Genomic DNA, 25,607 nt, shown 5'->3' on the forward strand with positions numbered 1-25,607 from the left:
TATCAAATGTTTTAGTGTATTCTTTTAATACTTTTCAAACTCCAGGCCTCTCCGTGACTTTCTGCTTTTCGCTGCCGACGCCAGCCCTCGGTGCTCTCCCTGTGGTCTCCCTTCCGTCACTTCCGGCGAGCCTCTCGCGGGTTCTGGGTTTTAGAGCGGCGGCGGCGACCGTGTAGAGGGAGCTCAGGGTTTCTATTGTAAGATTCACGAAGAGAAGCGGCGTCACCAAGTGCTGTCAGTCATGGTAAGCTGGCTGGGGATCGGGAGCGGGAAGAGTCCAGTGCTACCCGCGGCTCCTGGCGGGGACGGCCTGGATCTGGGGCCGAGGTGCCGAGTCACCCGGGCCTGCGCCCGGCCGGCTCCGCTGGCCCGAGCGCTTCTGTCCCAAGTGGGATCCATAGTTACGAGCCGCCTCTTTCCCTCTTAGCTTGTCGGAGTCGTGACTCGTATGCTTCTTGGCGGGACACAGGCCTTGAGAGTAGAGAGGAACCTGCTACTTTGTGTCCATAGTTCTCTTAAGAGCTCGACGCGCAACAGGTTTCCATGAACTCAAAGTTAGCTGGAGAGTTCCTGGGGAGTGGCGCGAGGGAGGAAAATCCGAAGGACATTAAGCTTTTCCTAAGTTCTGTGGCCTTTTATGCAGTAGAGATAATGCCTTAGAATATATGTCACGTTGTGTTCATGAGGTTGTGATAACAACAGTAGACAGTATTTGGGGGCGCTTTTTTCTGTCAGCGCACCCTTATTTAACTCCTGCAGTCCTCTGGGAACGTAGGTAGTTATTATACGAACCCAGAGATGTAAACTTAAAGAGGTAGTAATCATGAAAGTGAGGCACTGAGATCTGAAGTCACACTCATCTGGCTGCAGTGATGTTTCATTACTACTGTATGTAGCGTTGACTCCATGTCACTTGTTTGTTAAAAACAAGAAGTGGTTATTAGATTTTACCCTGAGTGTCACTGTTAAATCAAATTTCTAAGTTCATTTATGTAACCATTACTGAGTATTTGATGTGTTAGGCATCAAAGCTTTAAACATGGAAGACAGGAGCAGTAAAGGAGCCGAAGGACGTGTTCATGAGTTGGAGGGATATTGCTAGGGGTGTCACCTACTCTAAGTATGTTATTTATGTTTCAGAGAGAAGCAGTGGCTTAAGTGGATGGCATAGGGAAGGAGCTTTGATGAGTGCACCTCCACTCCTAACCCCTTCATTCCAAAGGGACTTGTGGGCTGTGCACCTAAGACTGAGTCAAACAGTTATGCTGCTTAAAGAAAAAGATAAGCTGGGCCGTGGCGGCCCACGCCTTTAATCCCAGCACTAGGGAGGCAGAGCCAGGTGGATCTCTGTGAGTTCGAGGCCAGCCTGGTCTACAGACCAAGATCCAGGACAGGCGCCAAACTACACAGAGAAACCCTGTCTCAGAAAAATACGGAAGAACCACCTTTTAAGATTTATTGGTGGGGGATGTGTGTGTGCAGTAGAGGTTGGGGGGGTAGGTGAGTCTGTGTGCTTGGGTGCACATCTGTGCGTGTGGAGGTCAGTAGACTACAGCACAGTGTACGTATCTGTTCTATGCTATGAGCATTCTGGGGAAGCACTGACCCTGCCTCATGGCCAAGCAGGGGAAGCTTGCTGAAGAAAGAAAAGGATTGTAGTAAAAAAGCCAGATGAAGACAGGCAAACACAGGCTAGCATACATGGGCAACTGCCTTTCCTCCACCAGGAATGCCTTTTTGTTTTCCTGTAGGTCTCTAATGATAATCTCCTCCTGAATACTTGTTTAATATCCGTTCTCAGGTGCTCTCTGTCCCCATACCTGCCTGTGGTCTTTAAAACTCCAAGACATTCGTGTTTTGTTGTTATCTTTCTTGTCTTTAACATGAGATTCACCAGAGCAGAGGTGGTATCTGCCTTCTTAGTACCCAACATTACTAAAGTGATGTTCCTTAAAGCCCAGGTCAGAGCCGTGCAGGTAGTAGGCACTTAGCAAAGAGGTGCTGGTAAGGGCGGAGGGGAAAGGGCTCCAGACAGAACACGCCAGGTTAGGACATGGTGGGCGGTCAGTATTGAGTCTTGTTCTCGGTGAGGTGTATGGAAGGCCCAGCCTGGATCTCAGAATGTGGAATAGTAGCACAAAGGAGAGAAGGAAGGCCTGGTATGACCCAGCCTTACGTAAAGTTGCAGTGTCTACAGATAGTGGGAACTGGCCCTGAGGGGTGAGACGGGGAGAGAAAAAGGATTTGAGGTTCATTGTGCTGCCTGGGAAGTCAGAACACTCTGGCCAGTGAGATTTTAGTTGATTACATTCTTTGGCCACATTTATCAGCACTGATGACGCGACATGTTCAGTGTTTGGCTTGAAGACATGTATCTTTGAGCTAGATACAGTGGCTGCACTTGGAGTCCCAGTTAGTTATGTGGAAGGCTAAGTCAAGATCACTTGCCGGAACATAGTGAGTCCTCACCTTTTTTAAGTACCTGTGTTTGTTTGGATAATAATACCATTTCTTTCTTCCTTCTAGTTCTCTTTCAACATGTTTGACCACCCGATTCCCCGGGTCTTCCAGAACCGCTTCTCCACGCAGTACCGCTGCTTCTCCGTGTCTATGCTAGCGGGGCCTAATGACAGGTCAGATGTGGAGAAAGGAGGGAAGAGTATGTGCTTGTTTTATTTTGAATAGTAACCTTTCCCGCCCCCAAGTCTGTGAATGAGCCTTGTAGTCAGTCTCCCCCAGCCTTAGTTTGCATGTGGGCACCAGACACGAGCATTATAGTAAAATGTCACTCGTTCTAGGGCATGGGTGGGGGGAGTGGGGTGCTAATCATGTTTGATGACAGTGCCATTCAGAGCACAAAAGTAAATAACTTCAAGTTAGATTCTTAATGAAAAGTCATTATGAAATTCTGGTTACCCTAAAATACTGTTTAAAGCTTTTAAAAGATGCATCAGAAAGTATATGTCTTGCCTTTACTTTGTTCTATCCCTTTTATTTTTACTTATTTAATATTCCTGAAATATTCTTTTTCACAGTAATTATGCCGCCCTCAGCCCTGGATCAGCTCAGTAAGTATTTCCTAAGTGACTCAACAATTTGGGTAATATAAGTATGGATGCCAGAAATGAGCATAAGGTCTTCATTGTGCTCAGATCCAGGTAACTTTTGTCAGGATGTGGTTAGAATCCTCTTTGGAGGGTATGCTGGGCTAGAAGGACTAAGGCCACAGAACCTTAGATGAGGCAAGGTGTGGTTGTGCTTTCCACTGTCTGGGCACTATAAGCACCCCTCAGAGAAGGGGATTCCTCTCTCTCTTTCCTCCCATCCAGCCCCTTACTCCATTGCCTGGCTTGCCTCAAGTGCTTGTCTAGATACAAAGGTGTAGTGCATAATGCTTGAGTAGTTAATACTGTGGTGTGGGCTCACTAGATTGTCCCCTAAAGGAAGAATGGTTGATTTATTTACAAGGGGACCACAGGAAGTAGATCTTCACCTCCTTTCCAAATAGCTCTCCTGAGCTCCAGACCTGAGTTTCTCACTTCCAGTGTGACATAGCATCCCTGGGAAACCAGAGGTTGAGCCATCACTTTCTTCCTATGCCAGATAAGGCCCCTTGTGAGAAGAGCCACATGCATCCTTTCTTGGTTATGGACAACCTTAATTATGGATGCACTCTTGGCTTTTGGAACTTGATGTTCCCACTTTGAATTCATCCTGTGGAGACTGGTTATGGGATGTAGTGGCGACTTGCAGAAAATAGGTGCCACTTTGCTGTGTTTGGGCTTTGCACTTTGCCCTGCCCAACTATCGGCTCAGCTCCTTTGGCTTTCAGTATCTCAAGCAGGGACACCATCAGTGCCTGTTCATTGGAGCTGCAGTGGTAATTGGGAACCTATCACTGGTTCTAGTGACAAGTGGGAAGGTGACCTATGTGCCAGCTCTAGCTGGGGCTGTGTCCCTTGGAGGCTTCTACTTAGGCAGAGGTAGAATGGAGCCATGGGGTTCACAATAGACTGGGTCCTTGGTCTTGCTTTTGGGGTGAGCTGACCAAGGAGCCCAGGTATGTCCCTTAGAACAGTGTCCTGGAAGGTACTCAGGAATTGGATCAGTGGGCTTCAGACCAGATTAGATCAATGTTCAGACCTTTTTTTTATTATTATTTGTTTGCTTTGACTGTACTTGGGATTCAGGCAAGCTAGGTGAGTGCTTATTCACTGAGTTATAACCTGAGCCCTTTAAAAGGTTTTCTTCTTTGAGACTGGGTCTCACCCAAATTAACTAGGCTGACCTTGAACTTAAAATCTTCCTGCCTTGACTTTGTGAGTGTCTGGGTTTTGGGTGTGTGCCACTGTGCTCAACTATGATGGAAAGTGATGGAAGAAACCCTTTTCTAACCAAGAAAGGCCAAGGGAGTCCTGATTTGTGAAATGCAGGTTATTTCTCTGGCTGGAGGAAGTCAGTGTCACAGAGGACTGGGGAGCTTGAAGTCAGGCTTTCCGTCAGTCAGTGGCTGAGGGATACTACAGCAGTCTTGGATCTTTGGCTGGAGCCTGCTCTGGGGCACCCAAGAGTGTCTCGGGGTCAACCCGGAGCTTCCACAGCTGGGGGTGTTTTAGTGACCCAGAGCCTAGCTCCTTGGCCCCGGGCTGCTTGTCTCAGTTACCCTGTGCTAGCAAGGTCACCTCAGTGAGGCTGTTTTCCAAGTTGCTTTGGAGCTTCCTACCCAAGCTCTTCCCTGATTCACTTCATCCATTCAACATTTAGAGAGAGGCCAGAGTCTACGTTACCTCTCAATGCTAAGTGGACTTTTCTTGCCAGATGTGGTGGCATACAACTGTAATCCCAACACTGGGGAGGTAGAGGCGGGCCTCTGAGTTGGAGGCCATCCAGGGCTGTGGAGGAAGTCCTGGTGTGTGTGCTTAACCTGACAAGCTGCAGTCTACTTCAGTGGCAGTGTTCCCAGGCTTGAGCAGACTTGTCCTGGATCCCAACATCACCACTCCTGAGCAGGTTAATTTGGGGCATGTTACTTTAGCCACATGTCTTGGTTTTTCCTATTAATTTAAAAAGGGAGAGATGTTAGTTAGTACCTTCCTGATTATTGGAAAGATTAAACAAATGCCCAGGACATGGCAAACACCATTGGTACCCTCTCAGCCCCTTCCCCCAGTGTCCCAGGCTTTTCCTGTCTCGTGTGGCCAAGCTGTCCTTTCTCTGCCCTGTGCCTGTGGAGTCAGTGTTCACCAGCCCTGCTTGCTGTCTCCTGCCCTCTGTACAGCCCTAACTTAACTCTTAGACCACTGGAATGTGGACGCATACCATGTTGTGACCTTGCTGAGTCAGCTAGAGCTGCCCACTGGGCCTGGATACGCGTTTCTGTTCCGTGTGTTCTCATCCTAGTCTCTCCCTTCCTGACTCACTCTCACACGCTTTCCTTCCCGGGTTCCCACAGTGTCTGCTGGTGCGTATCAGTTCACAGTCTCACCTATCTAAATCAAAACCTTTAAAGGAAGAGATTTTTGTATGGCACATGGTTGGCACTTAAATTATTGATGAATAAATGAACATGCTTCTTTTATGAACCATGGTTTTAGAAAGTCATGTCTGTGCTGGTGCTGCATGATTTAAGTCACCAAGCTCCTCTAAGGCCACATGGTCTGTTCTTGCAGACAGTGATACCCTTCTGACTGGGCAGTATAGGGGTGTGGGGGCAGGCACTGGAGTTTAGGGGCAAGGCCACTGGATGGGGCAATTGGGTGAATAAGGTTTCCTTCACAGGAACTGGTGGTGGGTGGGATACCTGATTGTGTTTTATAACCTCTTTGTTCCTAGGCCGGCTCAACATTACCTATCCTATGCTGTTTAAACTGACCAATAAGAATTCAGACCGAATGACACACTGTGGTGTACTGGAGTTTGTTGCTGATGAAGGCATCTGTTACCTCCCCCACTGGGTGAGTTGGGCTGCAAGGGTCTGTAGAGAATCTTTCCTTTGGGAACCTCATAAATAGAGACACCCCTTTTGCATGTGTGTGCATACCTGAGAGTCCTTCCTTCAAGTAAAAAGGCCCAGTAAGAGGAGGACATCTTCAGCAGTGTGCTGAACTGTCTTTAAACATCATGCTTAACTGTGTAGACACAGGCCAAGCTGACGTGAAGGATGTCATTGCAGACTGGTGCCTCATCGAGGGCATGAGCATGTACAGAGCTTTCCCTGGAGCAGGCACCTCCGAGAGGCTAGCAGAACTGCCTCGCACTGGGGGAGGGCCCTGAGGTGGCAAGCCCTTGTACTGCTTTGTGCCTCATGGTGTCAGGCGACCTGAAAGCCCCTGGGTAGGCTGTGGATGGGGCTGAGGACGCAGAAATGGTTTGTCTGCTCTCCAGCACTGCTACCAGCACAGTGTTCTGAGGCCTCCTCCAGCCCTGGTTGCTCCATCACAGTGACCCACACATTTCAGAAGGGGAGCTTCTCTTTTTCACAGTTACATGGGATTCTAAAGATCATTTCTTTTCCAGCCGGGCCCCAGGGCGCTTGATGAGTTGTGGCCATGTTCTCCCCAGCAGGAGCCCTGCTTGGACTTGGAACTCTACTTTCAGGCCTTTCCTGTGCTGTGTGTGCTCGTGCCGGGACTTACTGTGGGACTTCTTGCTAAAGCCTAGACCTGACCTGCTTCTCACTCCTGCCCTTGTGTGTGCTGTGCACAAGGCAGTGTCCTTCTCTTCCTGCAGGGGCCCTGTGGCTCACCTACTGAGATGAAGTGGGAGGTGTGACAACATGTGCTCTGAAGAGCCTCCCGTTAAGTCTCAGGCTTGCAGTTTGGGTGGCTACTTGTCCAATTCTTTGACAGCTTTAGCCCAGGCAGCTATCTGAATTCCTTTCTCTGAGATGCCACATGGCACCTAGGAAGCCTGTAGGGTATAGGGCTGTTTTCCCTTTGTGAGCTGACCTTCCAGTTCATGGCATGGGCAGGCATTTGCCTACTATTTCCCAGCCTCTAGCTCAGGTGACAAGGGGGTGTGTGAGTGGGTGGTCAGTGGACTTTATCTTACCTGCAGCTGTCAAGTTTCAGGGAGAACCAGGCTGCAGGAAATGCTAGTCTGTCTCCTAGCTGCTGCCCCTCACCTGTTAACCATACTTAATATTAGTTTGCCTGCCAGCATTGGGGTGCCACCAGGCCAGGGCCTGCCATGCCTTTCCTTGTGTGGTCATTCTATCCTAAGTGTGGTCCTGATTGCTTCGGGGCCTTGAATGCTGCTTGTGGGACAGCTTTGGAGCTGGGAAGTTAAGCATCCTAGGGAATGTACAGGAGGTTGGAAACTGGTGGCCTGTCTAGGTGGCCTTGGCAGAGACAGATCATAATGCCTGATGATGCAGCCTCAGTTGAATCCCTTTTTGGTGTGCTTTCCATGTGTGTCCCTCACTGGATTTTTCTTCCGTGGCATCTTATCATAATTAAATTGCTTGTTCCAAGTCTTCATCCTGGGCTCTTTCCCCCAAGTAAGACTTCGACCTGCTTAGTGTACTGACTGGCAGATGTTAGCCTTGGGGGCTTCTTAATTTTCAGGAGTTTCATGCAGATTTTTTTCTTTCTAGATGATGCAGAATTTGCTGTTGGAAGAGGGGGGCCTGGTTCAGGTGGAGAGTGTCAACCTTCAGGTGGCTACCTACTCTAAGTTCCAGCCTCAGAGCCCGGACTTCCTGGATATCACCAACCCTAAAGCAGTGTATCCTTTTGACATAGAGTTCCTCTGTACAGGAGGGTTCCCGGCTGTCATTGGACAGCATGTGGAACCACACGTTTGTTTCTGGTTGAAGTTGTGATCGATAGTGACTGCTTTGCTAGCATATCCCCTTGGTCCTGACTTGCAGGCACTTCATAGACTCCAAAGGAGAACCTTCTTTCAGTTTTGTGACTGCCTAGAACAAAGACCAAGAGCCACAGTATATCCAGTGGGATGGCAGAGCAGCTCATCAAGTGGTTCACAGCCACATATAACCCAAGCTCCAGGGGACCTAATGCCCTTTCCTGGCCTCCTTGAGTACCTGCATGCACATGTACATCCATCCAACACAGACACACCCAAAGAAAGTGTTTTTAATCTTTAGAAAGCCCCTGAAAACAATCTCCTAAGTCTGCATTATAGCATGGGAAAACTCCAGATCCTAAAAGGTTACAGAAAAGACAAGACCCCTCCTGCACTGACAGCGAAACTTCATAGACTCCAAAGTCTGCCTTCAACTGCCAGCTCTCTGTGGAGCCCTTGACCCAGGTTCAGCATGAACTTGGTAATCAAGTCTACTTTGTGCTCAGAGTTAGGACCCATTCACTTGAAGACGATAAAGGTGGACTGAGTACATTTTCTGTGTTTTAGCAAGCAGGAAGCAAACGTTTTTATGTTTTTTGTTATGATTTTTTTTAATGTGCACCTCATCTTAAACTGGATATATGTATTTATAAGTGTGACCAGTGTGAATTAGGGACATACTTTGTGTCAGGTGTGTATAGCAAGATTTTGTCTAAAGAAAAACAAAACAAAAATCTCGAACAGCAAGGTGGACATGTAAAAACAAACATACAGACAGAATCTACTCTTCCTTCCCTCCCTCCCTCCCTGTTAACTCTCCACTCACTGTAGAAACAGGCTGTTGTGCCAAGGGTCCATTCCTGGATGCCAGGGGGCTTGGCAGAGACACATTTGCTGAACAGGTCCTAGACAGGATGGTCTTTGTGAGCCCCTGCTGCCTGAGTCCTAGACAAAAGGACATGTTGGATACTTGTCTCCACAGTGTAGACAGTGGTAGAAATGACTTGTCCTGCAGGCAGGGGACATCTGTGGGAAGAGCTGCTTAATTTGTCCTTCAGAATGACCTACAGATGTTTCGCTGTCAGTGCAGGAGGGGTCTTGTCTTTTCTGTAACCTTTTAGGATCTTGAGTTTTCCCATGTTATAATGTAGACTTAGGAGATTGTTTTCAGGGGCTTTCTAAAGAAAAACTGAAAACTTTTTCTTTGGGTGTGTCTGTGTAGATGGATGTACATGTGCATGCAGGTACTCAAGGAGGCCAGAAAAGGGCATTAGGTTCCCTGGAGCTTGGGTTATATGTGACTGTGAACCATTGGATGTGGGTGCTGGGAACCACACTTTGGTCCTCTGAAGGAGTAGTATACACTCTTAACCACTGAGCCATCTCTCCAGCCCCTATTTTACTTTTTAATTATGTGTATGTGTGGGTATTGCATGTGAAGACTAAAAGAGGGTGTCAGATACCCTGGAGCTCTAGTTACAGGTGATTGTTAAGCTGTCCATTGTGGGTGCTGGGAACCAATCTTGGGTCTTCTGCAGGAGCTGTACCCACCTAACACCTGAGCCATCTCTCTGGTCTTAGAGGCTTTTTCTTGTTGGCAGATAACTTTGGTTATCTGCCATTCCAGGGTATGACTGATAGGGTGCAGGCGGTCTTAGTATATGTAATGGTTAGTTTTCATTTCAGCTTGACTGCTTAGAATCACACAGTAGGCATGTTTGTGAGTACTTCAAAAGAGGTTTAACCAGGGTGGGACATTGGGAGCCCCATCATGTGGGCTAGGTCCCAGACTAAATAAAAAGGGAGAGGGAGAAAACCAGTTGAGTGTCATCATTCCCTTTTCTCTGTTTCCTCATCTGCCCAGATGTGAACAGACAAACCCACCTCCACAGCTCCAAGCCTCTCCTGCCAGCATTCCCTTCCCCTACATGATGAATTTTTTTAGGGGAAACTGTGAACCCAAATAAATTCTTCCCGGTAGTGCTTCTTGTTGAGTATTTGGTTACAGGGATGAGAAAGGAACTAAGATAGTGCACACCAGAGAAGTGGGAGCTGGTACTAAGACATTGTACACCAGAGAAGTGGGGAGCTGGTACCACAGCCTCTGCCAGGGCCTGTCAACGTCGTTCTAGGTGTCAGTCCTGACTGTACTGTCTACCTGAGGTGAACAGCCACAGCAACCTCGCACAGACACTTGGTGGTTCCGATGGAAGGTATGCATTTTGTCATGTTGCCTTGACAGCATGTATGCAGATTAGAAAATGCATTGAGAAACTTTGCCTGTCTGACCACTGGAGATGTGATTGCTATCAACTACAATGAGAAGGTAGGTGAGCCTGGCTACCTTACCGCTAAAAGAATGTTATGTTACTGTGCCTGTTTATCCCAGAGAGAGGGAAACCACAGACCAGAGATAAGTCTGTTTTGGTGATCCAAAGAGTTTATTGGGGTGAGTTACAGGAGTATGGGTGAGCTGGGGTGTGACTGATGGGAGCTGCATCAGTGGGGTTCTGTAGGTGGACTTTCCTGACTGACAGTTCCCAAATAACCAACACAGAGACTTAATTATAAATGCTTGTTCAATAGCTCAGGCTTGTTACTAACTAGCTCTTACAACTTAAATTAACCCATTTCTATTCATCTATGTGCTGTCACATGGCTTGTGGCTTTACCTGTCCTCCAGCATGTCTTGCTCCTTCTGTGTCTCCTGGCGACTCTTCTGACTCTGCCCTTCTTTTTCCCAGAATTCTACTCTAACTCTCCCACCCAATCTCTCCTGCACAGTTATAGGCCAGTCAGCTCCTTATTAACAAATGAGAGTAATACATATTTACAGTGTACAAAGACTGTTCCACAGCAGAGTTCCCTGTACAATTTACAGGCAGCTACTCTCAGGAAGGGGCCACTCGAGTCTGGGAAGTTCTTGTCTTGGTGAGCACCAGGAATGCCTATGGTGCACATACATACATGCAGGCAAAACATTCAGAAACTTAAAATAGAAACAAATATTTCTTTCCATTTTTCTTTTTTTCTTTAATTTGTTAAAAAAGCCTTTGTTGGCTGAGCCTGGCAGTACGTGCTAGTAATCTTACCATCTAGGAGACAGCAGTTTCACGAGACTCCCCATTCTCTTCACAAGAGAATGTTTGAGTCCATCATCATTGTCCACTCTGGTATTGAATGAGGCTTCTTTCTAAAATTGATTTTTATCACCTAATTGCTGCCTATTTAATTTTTTTTTTTTTTTTATTTCCTGGGTTCACATTTAGAGCCCTAATTCACTCAGTGTGATGGTTAATTTTTTTAAAGGTGTGTGTGTGTGTGTGTGTGTGTGTGTGTGTGTGTGTGTGTGTGTGTGTGTGTGTCTGTATATAAAGTAAATCACTGGGCTATCTCCCTAGCCCACTATGGTGGTTAATTTTGATTTCTCCTTAATGGGATTTAGCGACACCATGGAACAAGTCTTTGAGCATGTCCACAGGAAGGCTTTTGTAGATAAGGTTGAGATGGGAAGACCCACTCTAATTAAGGTGACATTGTTCCATGGGTTGGGGTCCTAGACTGAATAAAAACAGTGTGAGCTGAGCACCAGTCTCATTTCTGACTGGATGCAGTGTGACCAGCTGCCTTGAGCTCCTGCTGGAACTGTGAGCCAAAATGGACCTGGTTTCCTTCATCGTTTTCGTCAAGTGCTTTGTCAAAGCAATGAAAAAGGTGACCTGTGTTCAGAAACTATGAAGACTGATAGGTAAATAGGCTTAATATTTTATACATACTCATCATGCCTCTGCTTTTAAAAACATCTATTAATGGGCTGGAGAGATGGCTCAGTGATGAAGAGCACTTGTTGCTTTTGCAGAGAACTCAGTTCAATTCCCAGCACCCACATAGAAGTTCACAACTGCCTGTACCTCTGGTTCCGGGGGATCTGACACTCTCCTCTGGCCTTTGCACCAGGGGATCTGACACTCTCTTCTGGCCCTTGGGCACCAGGCATGCATCTGGTACAAATATATATGTATATACAGGCAAAACATTCATAAACAAAATAGAAATATTTTTTAATCCCTTTTTTAAAAGGCTTTGCTAGCTGAGCATGGTGGTCATGCTAGTAATCTAACCATCTGGGAGGAAGCAGGGTTGTGGGCTCAAGGTTGATATAAACCACAAAGCAAGTTCCTTCCCTCTCCCCCCACCAAAGGTCTTTTCCATCCTTTTATCTAAGCCAGGCCTTTGCCTTGTTGGGAGTAACCAAAACCACGTTGTGTTCCCGTCCTTGTTACACCCTCTTGAAAGCGGGCAGCCCTTTGAGGAGCAGAGCCTGCTGTGGGACAATGTGCTGTGGTGACCTTGGAAGTAGAATTTAGCTGCTTGAGGATAGTACCTCTTGGGGTCTCTTCTCACAGAAGCATATGTTTTCTTATATGGATCTTCCCTTGGCTGCTTCCTGACTTGGGTCTGTTGAATCTGAATACTGCTTACATTCATCCATGGTTCTCTGCTTCGTAGGTCTCTTATTCAAGACAACTTAGTAGATGAAATGACAGATGAGCTCCCACAAAGCTCAAGAAGGCATCACTTCCCCACCATCCACAGAGTTGTTGATGGAAAGTATAAGTCTTGCCATCTGTAGCAACAGAGCGTGACAGTGTGGGCGCCTCTACAAACTGATAGTTGTAGAGTTAGCCAGGACCGACCCCGGCCTGGCATAGCTTGGCCTTCTCTGAGACCAGTGCCAAATTCCTCCACAACACTGATCCCCTCAGACTAGGTCCCCACAACTGTGCACGGGAACCTGGTCAGCCAGTTCCTCAGTGTGGGGATCCAGCTGCATCTCTGGTGGTTCCCTTGTATCTATATGCTCAAGTCAGCTAATACTGAGAATTCTTACTTCCTGTTTCTATTCATTTTAGATCCTAATATTTTGAGGGTATGAACTTAATAAATGTTCTTATCTTTAGCTTTGTCAGATTATTTTAGGTAATACCTTTTAAAATAAGCTTCTGTAATCTATAAGCGTCTTCACAGTGTTGTTCATAATAAGGTGACAATGATTTTTTAATGGTGATATTCAAATTATTAATAAAGCTTTTGCACAATAAGGAAGGGTAGGTTATATATTACATAGCACATGCATAGATTTGAATTGAAATTTAAATTCTCACATTAAAAAAAACCTTTTCTTTTCTTTATTTTCTTACTATCATTTTATTATTTTTAGTGTGTATGCGCGAGTGTGCGTGTGTGTGTGTGTGTGTGTGTGTGTGTGTGTGTGTGTGTGAGAGAGAGAGAGAGAGAGAGAGAGAGAGAGAGAGAGAGAGAGAGAGAGAGAGAGAGAGGAAGGACACCATCTCATGTGTTAGTCGGTACTGGTCCTTGACCTCTATACCTTGTTGGTACAGGGTCTCCTTGCTCACTGCTGCCTAGGCCACACTAGCTGGCCTGTGTACTAGCCATTTTCCTGGTAGGGGCATACTGGGATTACAGATATTTAGCCTCTGTATCCAGCCTTTATGTGGGTTATGTGGATCCAAACTCAGATTATCGGCCACTGTTTTACCCAGTGAGCCCCCTCTTCAGCCCCTGTCATTTAATTTTATTCATTTGCTTTGCAGGGCTGGAGATTGAACCTAGGGCCTTGCACATACTGTACACATGCCCTTCAGCCAAGCTGCAGGGCTGGGGATTGAATCTAGGGCCTTGCACATACTGTACACACGCCCTTCAGCCAAGCTGCGGGGCTGGGGATTGAACCTAGGGCCTTGCACATACTGTACACATGCCCTACATCCAAGCTTCAGGGCTGGGGAGATGCAGGTAAAGATGCTGGTTCTATGAGCCTGGTGATCACACAGTAGGAGGAGAGAACCAACCCCTGAGGGGTGTACCGTGAGGCCTGTTCACTGCGGCAGATGCATGTCCGTCTACACTCTAGGTCTGTGTGAAACAATGAGTTTTGTACAGCCTCAGCCCAATTTCTCTCCCCTTCCCCCCTTTTTTCTCTTGGTTTTTTGAGATTAGGTTTCCCTGTGTAAACAGCTGTGGCTGTCCTTGAACTTTGTAGATCAAAGTGGCCTTGAACTCACAAAGATCCACTTTCCTCTGCCTCTTGAGTGCTGGGATTAAAGGCATGCACCACCACACCTTCCTTTCTCTTCTCTCTCTCTCTCTCTCTCTCTCTCTCTCTCTCTCTCTCTCCCTCTCCCTTTCCCCTCCTCCCTCCCTCTCTCCCTCCCTCCCTTCCTTCCTTTCAATGTAAGCAATACAATTCATTTATCTACTGATAGGCATTTTGGGAGGATAGACTTAGCATTACTAGTGTGAGCATTCTTACATTTGTCTCCTTAAACACTAATTCTCTTGGAATAAATTCCTACCTGTGAATTTCTAGGTCAGGAGTAATCTTTTACGATACGACACTAACTAGCTGGTGGAATTACACCCACGTGTGGGGCCAGGACCTTTTGATGGAACCCTACAGCAGCATTGTCAGCGCCGGCAGGCATGACGATGGTGTGAAGGCAGGCCGTGAGCCACACTTCAACTTCTGTTCTTTTTGCAGATCTATGAACTGCGGGTGATGGAGACCAAACCTGACAAGGCTGTGTCCATCATTGAATGTGACATGAATGTGAGTGACTTTTTCACATTGTAGGGAGGTCAGGACCCCAGGAGGGTGTCACAGAGGGGAGGAGGAGGAAGATGCTGTCAAGAGTATTAGGAGGAGGCCACTCACCTAGGGAATGGGAGTTATAGTCAGTTGACTGCTTAGATGACTGGATCCACATTCCCCTCAGGCCTACCAAGGAATGAATGTTTGAATATTAAGAGCTAAGTGGGAACATATTATGACAAGACTCCTGGTTGTCAAAAAAAAAGTTACACTGTCTCTTTTCATTTATGTGACACTCTAAGGTATCATCAGAACATGTGGATTATTGTAGTTCTATTTAGTATCTTCCTGTGGTAATAGATGCACAGGACCACCATGGTGATAGTTATATTTAACTAGCTACACACACAGCTTCCAATAACAGCAGTGTGTCTTATGATGTTGATGTTCTTGTAGTGATGCTGAACTGTATAAAGTGCTGCTGTTAGAAAAACTGGGCAGAATGCACATTTAGTGCTATTTCTTCGAACTCTCAAGCTACTGTTGTCTGAATTAGTTAAGGAGGCTGAGTGTGGCCATGTCTCAGAATTTCACCTTTTATTTTCAAATCACAGGTGGATTTTGATGCTCCCTTGGGCTACAAAGAACCAGAAAGACCACTACAGCATGAGGAGTCTATAGTAAGTGTTTTTCTTGAGTCCTGTTTCTTAACCACGTGTGTGATATTTATACCCATGCTTCTTTTTGCATGTTTTCATTACATTTAAATATGTTGTGTGGGGGTTAGGGGCACATGTGCCATGGCATGTGTGTGGAGGGAGTTGGCTCTCTCTCCACCATGTGGATACCACGGATTGAACTCAGGTCTTCAGGCTTGGTGGCAAGCATTTTTAACTGGTGAGCCGACTTGCTGGTCTCTTCTTGTGTTTCTTTGTGAGTGGACTCTGAAGGGACTAGCTAGGTCACGGGGTCCTTGCTGCTTTTTAGGCTTGTCTCCTAGGAGGACAGTGTATTCTAGCTGATGGAGATTGGGGAGCTCTGGGGAAAACTGACCATCCACTCTGAGAAGCTCACCTCCTGTTTTTCTATCTTCCTGTCAGGAAGGAGAAGCTGACCACAGTGGCTATGCTGGAGAAGTGGGCTTCCGTGTGAGTACCAGGCAATGTGTATCTCTCTGCATCCTGATGCCAGAAACTGTCCTCATTGATGCTTTGTGAACATTAGCAGGACATGAGCAGACAAATAGGTCACTAACTCAATTACCAAACCTTTCAATATGTGCTTTCTCCTGAACCTTGGCAACTCTGAAAGGCTTCCACCTTCTCTTGGTCCTTTTAAAACTTACACCTAACATAGGACTTGGGCGTGGTCTCTAGGTATGGGGAGCGGGGTGTGTGTGTGTGTGTGTGTGTGTGTGTGTGTGTGTGTGTGTGTGTGTCTACCAAAAGTCCAGTTAGTATAATAGATACACACAGCCCTTCCTTTAGGTTCAGCAGTTGTTAGCACATGTGCTTTGACCTCTGAAAACATCCTGCTTTTTTTTTTTTTGGTTTTTCGAGACAGGGTTTCTCTGTGTAGCTTTGCGCCTCTCCTGGAACTCACTTGGTAGCCCAGGCTGGCCTCGAACTCACAGAGATCCGCCTGGCTCTGCCTCCCAAGTGCTGGGATTAAAGGCGTGCGCCACCACCGCCCGGCAACATCCTGCTTTTATTTGCCTACACCATTCGAAAGTTAGCTGCATGTTTGCCAACCAGACTCCCTGGTAAACAGAAGTGGCTCATGTGCAGGCTGAGGTTCTGGGTAGAGTGGAGGAGGTATGACCAGACATGTGGTAAGGAAGGGCCTGGCAGGTATTTGCAACAGAGGTCCGCCATCACAGCTGCTACCTGTTTCATAGGGCTCCTTTGGGCTCCCTGCAGTTCTTGGAGGGGCTGGTAGAGCTATCTTGGCTGGCAGCACTCAAGGGGATCTGGGCTCTGCCACCTATTCTGGGGTCTCTGAGTAGAGTGCACACATTGCTTACTCTTGAGTTTTAAAATGCACCCTCTTGACTTCCTTGTCTAGGCCTTCTCTGGTTCTGGGAATAGACTGGATGGAAAGAAGAAAGGGGTTGAGCCCAGTCCCTCCCCCATCAAGCCTGGAGACATTAAAAGGTAGGTCTGTACTTGTGTGTCCCTGTTGAGTGTTGTCATTTTGCAAGAAAGGCCTGACACAGACCTTTGTGCCAAAGCTCACAACACAGGAGAGCCCCATTTCAGTGCTGGAAACAGACTAGCAAGCTACTGGGTAGGCTCAAACCCTTGCTTGTCCTCTGACAGTGGTAAAGTATGATGGTGTTGGTCTAGGGATTCATGGTAAACCCTCTTCTGGAGGCTGCCAGGTCAGGGATAGGGATGTGTTAGCTGTCTACTATTTGTGTGACCAGAAAGAGAACACTGAGGATGGGTTTCAGTGGAGCACTTTCAGAGAAGTCAGGCTGAGCCCAGAGCCCACAGTCCCTGTCTCACAAGCAGTGCTTGTACTTGGTGGTTCCTCTAGCAGGTGCAGAGAGGGCAGAGCAGAGTATACCAGAGAACTACCAAGAAGGCACTTGCTGTCTCTCCCTACCTTCCTCTTGATGGTCAGAAGCAAGTCTTAGTCCTTCTTGGAACTAACCTTCCTCCTTGTCTGTCCTCTTCACAGGGGGATTCCTAATTACGAATTTAAGCTTGGTAAGATCACTTTCATCAGAAATTCACGTCCATTGGTCAAAAAGGTTGAAGAGGTGAGTTTAATTCTTTGGTCAGTTTTACTTACTAGTAATGACAGTGTTTTTGCCATTCAGAATAGGGTGTTTCTGTCATATTTAATCCTTTCTTGTGGCCCTGCTGTTCTTAACGGCCGCTAACTCTGTAGATCCATTGCAGGTCTGCTGGCTAAGGCCTGGCAACCCAGAGGTCAAGAGCTGACTCTAGGTTTGGCCATGAAAAGATCTGGGACCCCAGGTGGGTCTTGTCTTCTTTTTGCTTACTGTTTGTTTCAGACAAGAAATTGAACCCAGAACTTTATACATGCTGAACTATATACCCTTGCTTTACTCTGGTTCTTTCTAACCTAGACTTTTTTTTTTTTAAGATTTATTTATTATGTATATAGTATTCTGCCTGCATGTATGCCTGCAGGCTAGAAAAGGGCACCAGATCTCATTATGGATGGTTGTGAGCCACCATGTAGTGGCTGGGAACCAAACTCAGGACTTCTGGAAGAGCAGCCAGTGCTCTTAACCGCTGAGCTATCTCTCTAGCCCATCTTTCTAACCTAGAACTAGAGCTTGTCATTTCTGAACAGTGACTCCTAAGTAAGTGGGGTGGCTGTAAGGTAGGGACAGTAGGGCTAAGAGTCCTGAAGAAATGAGTACTGTGAACAGGCCCAGCTGGCTCCATTGCTGGACATGATGCCTGGGTATAGGTGCATGTGCTTGGAATAAATCAAATCGACCAAAATCATCAAGACATTGACAGCTAGCATGAATACAGTCATGGAGGTTCAGACTTCTACTACAGGTCTGGCACTGCCTAACAGTGATGACTAGCATGATACTAGCTCACATAGCCCTGGTCAGGTGCCAGGTACCTTCTGTGTACGTCATAAGTAACGTCTCATTGCTGGAGTATACTTGTGTGCCTGATGCTGTGATTGTTCTGTCCAGATCCCTGACCACCACACATGGTGTCAGTGTCGCCCCGTTGAGAAAATGACCTTCACAAAGGTATCAGGACAGCAGGTCTCTGACCAGCATGTTCCTGTCACGGGTTTGGGGGTGGGGCGAGGCTGCCTTAGAAGCAGGAGGCATTACCACACGGGAACTTACTCCAAGGTGTTGGGCATTAGTTTTTTTTTTGTTTTTTTTTTTTTGTTTGTTTGTTTTTTTTTTTTTGGTTTTTCGAGACAAGGTTTCTCTGTGTAGCTTTGCGCCTTTCCTGGGACTCACTTGGTAGTCCAGGCTGGCCTCGAACTCACAGAGATCCGCCTGGCTCTGCCTCCCGAGTGCTGGGATTAAAGGCGTGTGCCACCACCGCCCGGCTGGGCATTAGTTTTTAAGTGGTTCATTCTGTTGCAGATTGCATTCTACACAGCAGTTGTGTCTGGAATACAACTACCCAAGTGTGACATGTGTTTCCAGGATACCCACATTAGACCCTAGGCTTTACCGGTTCCTTTCTCAAAGGATCACCCTTAGCTGGTCATGGTGCATACCTGTAATCTCAGCAATTGGAGGTTGAAGCAAGAGGATCCAGGAGCTCATAGCCAGACTTTGCTAAATGAGATCTGTCTTTTTTTTTTTTTTTTTAATATATATATATCAATCTCTCTTGAGGGGCTTCAGTAGGGCAGAGATCAGCTGTGCTGTGAGCCTGTGTAGGAGGAGCTGCTGGATCTTTGACAGACATTCTTGGCTACCGAACTCTTTCTCTCTAGCATCTGGGGTGGCCAGAGACAAAGACTAGGGTGCTCTCTGCACATCCCAGGTTGACATGCTACCTCTTGTGGCCTTAAGCTGACAGTGTTGTAAGTTTTCTAGGCTCAAGGGAATAGATGTCAGTAGGCCTCTTGTACCTCCAGGAAATCTGCATCCTTCATCAGATGCAGTTAGCTTTCATTGTGCTGACACTCCAGTATGACTTTTAGAAGGAGAGTGAGGCTGCAGACACAGCAGGATCTGTTTCACTGTAACTGTGTAAGCCTGTGAGATTGAAGAATAGCTTTACTATGTTCTGGAAGCCACTAAAGTTTGGTGAAAGGCAATGGGATAATAAATTTAGAAAAGGAGGCAACTTCAGCAAGTCTTTAACAGAAGGACATCTGGTACCTGCTTTTAAATTGACTGTAGACAGCAACATTCTAAGCTGGGCCTGGGGAAAGCCAAGAGGCAATTTGGTGTAGATACCAGAGCTCTCAGAAGGCACCATTGGAAACAAGGGGTAAAGATAGAATACCTATCACAGTGCACTTTGAACCATAGAACCTTTCCCACACTATTGGGCTTCTGCCTCCCCCACTCCAGGAGAAAGGCCTCATGGAAAGTCAGTAGCCTAGGACCATCTATCACAGCACATAATAAAGGACTGCATGTTTGTGTCTTGTCTGTTGTAATTGCTAATTGGCTGCTGTTGGACTCCAGACAGTGGCAGCCAGGCTTGCTTACTGCTGTTGAAGACCTAAATAATGATGTTAAACAGCAGGGTTTCCGAAGAATGTTCCCTTCCAGTTAAGATACAGAAAACTTGTATGTCTGCATTGGGGTAAAGCTGGGTGCTGGAGTGCTTGGTCAGCGTAGCCTGGTGTCCATCCCTAGCACAGAGGAGACATGAAATGAAAGGGTCTGTCCAAATAGTGTAGATGTGCAAAGCCAGGCATGGCAGTATGTACCTGTAGTCTCCATACTCAGGAGACTGAAGCAGTGGGGTGACTTGAGCTTAGGAATGCAAGAGCAACTTGGGCAACAGAGAAGACTTTATTGCAGAAATAACTGAGTGAATGAATAAAAGGAAGGAAGAGAAGAAGGAAGGGAAAAGAAATTGTGAAAGTAAGTTCTCTAAATGGAAGGCCATTAGTTTGCAGTTAGATGAGACTACTGATTTCAAATAGTGAATGAAAACAGCTCTAGACTGAGCAGGGAAAAGATCTAGAAAAAGGTCAGAGGTCATACCATAGGTTAGAGACATCATCTTTGGATGCATGCACAGTAAATTAGATAGTAGAACAGTGTCTCCAAAAATCTGCTATCTGATAAGGGGACTGGAAAGATGGCTCAGTGGTTAGAAGCACGTGCTGCTCTTGAAGAGGACCTGGGTTTAGTTCCCAGCACCCACATGGTGGTTCACAACCACCCCTAACTCCAGTTCCAGAGGACCTGACACCTTCTTCTCTACAGGTACCAAACACATACTCAGTACATATACATATACATAGCCTAAACACACAAATGAGTCTAAAATTTTTTTAAGTTCTGAAAAGTCCTGAGGGAAAAGCTCATGGGTCCCTCCCCTTATAACTGAATAATTAACTATTGATAGGTGAGTGAGAGAGAGAGAGAGAGAGAGAGAGAGAGAGAGAGAGAGAGAGAGAGAGAGAGAGAGAGAGAGAGATTGTATTCAGTTATACAGCTACTGCTGGGCCCACCAGGTTCCAGTAGATAGCTCTAAACCCATGTTCACACAGACATCCTGGTTAAATCCAGTCAGTAACAAAAAGAACAATCAGACAAGAATAGAAGGATTTGTAGGGAAGAGGGGCTGTAGAGTCGGGCAGGAGGGAGATAAGGTGGGGGATGAGATCAGTCTGTATATGTTAATACATGCATAAACTTCGCAAAGAACACGTTTTATTTAAAAACATTTTCATGGGAAGCCAAGCATGGTAGCACAGCTATAACTCTAGCACTCAGGAGGCTACAGCAGAATTGTGAATTTGAAACTAGCCTGGGCTACTTAAAATGACTCTTTCAACAAAGCAAAACAAAATCACAAGAGGAAAAATTTCTAGCTGGAAATTCTATATCCAACTCTTTCTGGGCTGAGTGTTGTTTTCACAATGTGACTGTTTAGACAAAGGGCCTTTGACAGGGTATAATTAAGGGAAAATGGGGCCCTAATCCAATCAGACCTATGTCCTGGAAAAAGGAAATGTGCACATAGAGGAAAGGCTAGGCACAGACAGAGAAGGGCTGTAGATGTAACCATCTTTTTAAATAAGAAACACAGAGCTGATTGCAGAGTTTAAAAGCCCAAGAGGTCAGAGCAATAGCTAAGAGCTAAAAACCTTACCCTTCACTGCCGCTGCTGTCCTCCTCAGCCAGAGCACTACTTCCTGTGTGTCTGTCTTCTTATAGACTTTCTGTTCTGCCTTCTCATTGATTGTAAACCCAACCACATGACCTCCTCATCACTGCCCATCTATACAGACCTCCAGATCTTCTATGGTTGGTATTGAGATTAAAAGCATGTGTCTCCATGCTGGCTGTATCCTTGAACACACAGAGATCTGCCTGTCATGTGATCGGGATTAAGGGTGTGTGCTACCACTGCCAGACTTCTGCTATGGCTTGCTATTAGCTCTGATCCTCAGGCAACTTTATTTATTAACATACAAATACAATCACATTTCAGTACAAATAAAATATCACCATAAAGGGCCATATTCAAGCCAGAGGGCCTGCAGACACCTTGGTCTTCACTTCACATCTCCAGAATGCTCACAAATTAATGTGGTTTTTTTAGCCAAGTCTGTGACATGGCATCATGTCTGTGACATGGCAGCTGTACACCAGACTGGTCCACTAGCTGACCTACTATTGAGACACCAGGTTCAGAACAAAAGTATCTTCTGACACGTTGACCTCACAAAAGACATCTTTGAGAAGCCTTTCTGAGGAATATACTTTGGGCTGTACCTCACCAAATAAAGCAAGTAGAAACAGCTGGAGCCAGTGGTGGTTCACACCTGTAACTCGAGCACTTACGAGGCTGAGGCAGATTAAAAGTTAAAGGCCAATGTGGGCTAGAGAGCAAGAAACCACTAGCCCTAGCTTGAAATACACTCTTCAAACCTGAAACTGGTCAGTCTGTTGTGATCGGATGGACAGAGGAGGGAAGTCAGAGCACAGGAGGCCATGTGGCAGAGGACTGCATTCTGAAGTGCACATGTGCTCTGCCCTTGTGTGCTTGTCATCATGTAAACACTGAATTGCACACTTAGAGGTGCACACAGTGTGTGTGAAGATGGGTTTTGGAAATTGCAGATTCCTCTACCATAGGAAACCAAGAGATAATGCCTCAGCTCTCCAGTGGTTAAAAACGTGATGAGGGGAAAATCCTGCTGTGCTTTTTTGCAATGCTGAAGAAACAAACTTTGCTGCTTGTGAAAGAATTGATTGGTAGTGTTTTTTTATGGTTGGTTGGTCTGTGTATAAAGAGCTTTTTAAAATATAATATAAAAGTATAAAATAATCCAGAATTCCCTTCCAGGAAACAAACAAACAAAACAAAACAGAGCTGTGTGCAGAGAGGAAGCTGCTTATCACAGCAGCTTAGGTATCATTGCCCTGGAAGTTAGAAACCCGGGTCTGGGATTTGGGGATCAAGTAAACACATGTGCAGGAAAGTGACTGGAAATAACTTTGGGTTGGTGAAGTGGAGGGTGATTTTTCTCTTGGAGTGTTAGACTTTTTACATTGGAAGTGATTGTTGTGGGGCTGGAGAGGGCGCTGACTCACAGGACCTGGATTCAGTTCCCAACACCCACATGGTAGCTCAAAACCATCTGTAACTCTGGTCCTGGGGGAATCTTGTGCCCTCTCCTGGCCTCTGTGGGCACTGCATGCATGTTTTACACAAATATATGTAGGCAGAACACCCATACACATAAAAATTTTAAGATACAAAATGATTATTATGTAAAAGGTCCTCAAATTATCATGGTTCAATTTATAATTTTTCAACTTTCTAGTGATGTGAAAGTGATAGATGTTCAATGGAAACTGTACCTAGAGTTTTGAATTTTGATAATTTCCTGGGCTAATAAGTGGTGTGATCCTTCTGAGTGCAGCATGACAGCAAGGAGCCACAGGTTCCCTTCCCTCCACATGGGCACAAGGGGGCGCCACCAGAACACTGCTGTGGCGTGTAGTTGAGCTGGGGTGCTTGGAAGGGAGATGTAGGAAATGCCTTTTCACCTAAATGATAACTTAAGCTGAAAATGGCTTATCAAGACATCACCCTCCACATTGGAGAAGTTGTGCAGTAAGTCTAAAAAGTCACAGCTGTGATTGTGGGTTTCTCAATGCCATAAAATCCAGACATTTGATGTATGTGTGTGTAAGATTGTGTGAAGATGTGCTCTGTGTGCATGTGCCCTGGGAGCCCAGAAGAGGGAGTCAAATCCCTTGGAGTTGGAGTTACAGGTAATTGTGAGCTGCCCAGCGTGGAGGCTAGGAACTGAATCTGGGTCCTCTAAAAGAGCAACACACACTTTTAACCACTGAGCATCTCTCCAGCCCTCCAGAGGCATTTCTTATTATGAATAATGGAGTAGGGAAAGTAGATAGAAGACACAAGTCCATAGAATAAAGCAATTATTGTAAACTTTGAGGAGTTTCTGAAAATAATATCCTGTTTTTACACCTAGGATGAAGCTGGGGGCAGATTTGTTGCTTTCTCTGGAGAAGGACAGTCGCTGCGGAAGAAGGGGAGAAAGCCTTAAGTCCAAAACTGTCGGCTGGCTGGAAAATAAAGATCGTTTGCAACACACTGGCTTATAGTTACTGCCTCTGACAAGTTCAGAGAATGCTTATTTAGGGTTTGTTTATAGAGTTACCTGCAAAACAGCAGAACTGGAGGTTGTGCGCTTAACTTGGGAAGAGAAATCGCTCTCGGGTCCCATAGGTGGCCACCTCCTCTACTTCATGCATTCTGCTCCAGGGCTCCCCCAGGCCTTGCAGACCAGTTCCCCTTCCTGCCTTGATCTTCCTTCCTAGGTCAGCATAGGGCAGTGTCTTCAGAAGATTACAGCTACTCAGGCCAGGAGCTAAGTACCTGACAAAGATGGTCTCTGCCTTTATTTATAGTCTTCAGAAGGGATCTCATCCAGACAAATTCATCCTCATTTTGATCTGCTGGCTGTCAGTGAATTCCATGGGGAAGCCAAATGTGGAAGTTGGAATGAATAAATGCTGAAGTTATGCCCCCCTATTGCAATTTTATTTATTACCCAAAGTTCTGATAGTTTGTCTGTTTTTGAATTAAAACCTCATGAATATTAAGCATGCCACATACTCTGCCCATTTTCTTACTGTTTTATTGTCCTCACATCTGCACTTTGTATGATGTAAGATCTTTTGACATGCTGATCCAATTATTTAAAATTTGTTCCTTGAGAATAATTCTTATTCAAGAATTAAATAAACTGATTAAAACTCACCTCTAGCTGTTTGATTTGGTAGTTTGGGCCACTAGCCAGAAGTCACAGGAATGCCCACTTACAGCAGCCTCACACCTCATCCTGTCATTAGAAGACTGCACCTCTGAGATTTGTGGAGATGGTGGGGACAAATGACAGTCCCTAACACTTGCAGTGGGGATGGTCAGGCCTAAGGGTCCCCATGGAGGATGCACTCTTCCTATAGGATGATGACCAGAGTGTGTCCATTCACTCTTAGAAATATCCATAAACATCATGATAATTGGCTCCTGTTGTTAGTTGTTTTCTTACTCTTTGGGGGGCCTGCCACCCAGCTCCCAAATAAATCACACACAGAGGCTTATTAATTGTAAATGTCTGGCCTTAGCTTGGCTTGTTTCTTGCTAGCTTTCCTTAAATTGTCTCATCTACCTTTTGCCTCTGGACTTCTGTTCTCTAACTTCTGCAAATGTTACTCTTACTCCATGGCTTGCTGTGTAGCTGGGTGGCTGTCTCCTGGAGTCCTCCTTCCTCTCTTGTTCCTTGATCTTTTCTCTTCCCAGATTTCTCCCTTTATGTAATCTTTATACCTATCCTTCCTCCTGTCTTGCCATTGGCCATTCGGTTCTTTATTAGGCCATCAGGTGTTTCAGACAGGCACAGTAACACAGCTTCACAGAGTTAAACAAATGCATCATAAAAATAAGTAACACACCTTAAAATATTACTCCCCAACATCTTGTCTCTGTGACACATACATCACCATTGGCCAAATGTGGCTTTGGAAGGCATAAGTGCTGCAACCTGTCAGGCTGGAAAGATGGTGCAGTAACTTGTTCTTGCAGAGGATGCAGGTTTGGCTCCCAGCACCCACAAGGTAGTTCACAGCCATCTAATTCCAGAGATCTCTGCACACACGGTGCATATATTTATTATACATCAAACGAATGTATCTAATGTGGCCGTGGTGGTGCATGCCTTTAATCCTAGCACTCAGGAGACAGAGGCATATGGAGCTCTGTGAGTTCAAGGCCAGCCTGGTCTACAGAGCAAGTTGCAGGACAGCCAGTTGTTAGACAAATACTGTCTCGAAAAAGAAAAAAACAAAAAGAACCCCAAAGTGTATGTGACTGCGTGTGCAGGTATGTGCATGTGGGGATTAGAGTACCGTTCTCAGGAGTACCTTCTGCCACCTGGAGAGATACAGGAATCAAACTCAGGTCCTCATCTCACCTTGATGGACATTAGCCTC

General features: G+C 46.0%; 1 protein-coding gene across 3 annotated transcripts; it reads left to right on the plus strand.

Moving 5' to 3' along the window:
- On the plus strand, positions 1-24,375 carry Ufd1 (ubiquitin recognition factor in ER associated degradation 1). Of its 3 annotated transcripts, XM_052740288.1 has the most exons (13): positions 1-244; positions 2,527-2,659; positions 3,036-3,068; positions 5,833-5,954; positions 7,595-7,725; positions 10,060-10,132; positions 14,369-14,437; positions 15,034-15,099; positions 15,520-15,567; positions 16,484-16,572; positions 17,102-17,183; positions 18,108-18,167; positions 23,585-24,375. In XM_052740288.1, the coding sequence occupies exons 1-13, from the start codon at positions 242-244 to the stop codon at positions 23,657-23,659; spliced, it is 984 nt and encodes a 327-aa protein (XP_052596248.1). In that variant the 5' UTR covers positions 1-241; the 3' UTR covers positions 23,660-24,375. The 3 variants fall into 3 exon arrangements, with proteins under 3 accessions (XP_052596248.1, XP_052596249.1, XP_052596250.1); XM_052740289.1 differs by lacking the exon at positions 18,108-18,167 and having other exon boundaries at positions 15-244; XM_052740290.1 differs by lacking the exon at positions 1-244 and having other exon boundaries at positions 2,525-2,633.
- Positions 24,376-25,607: the final 1,232 nt, after the last annotated feature.

Source organism: Peromyscus californicus, unplaced genomic scaffold (assembly GCF_007827085.1).
Source record: "Peromyscus californicus insignis strain IS unplaced genomic scaffold, ASM782708v3 Scaffold_16__1_contigs__length_79575227, whole genome shotgun sequence".
In the NCBI taxonomy this organism is placed as follows: domain Eukaryota; kingdom Metazoa; phylum Chordata; class Mammalia; order Rodentia; family Cricetidae; genus Peromyscus; species Peromyscus californicus.

Coding starts and splice junctions, on each gene's coding strand:
- Ufd1 (XM_052740288.1), top strand. Junction 2,660..3,035: donor TGTGGAGAAAGGAGGGAAGA/GTATGTGCTTGT, acceptor TCTTTTTCACAG/TAATTATGCCGCCCTCAGCC. Junction 5,955..7,594: donor TCTGTTACCTCCCCCACTGG/GTGAGTTGGGCT, acceptor TTTTCTTTCTAG/ATGATGCAGAATTTGCTGTT.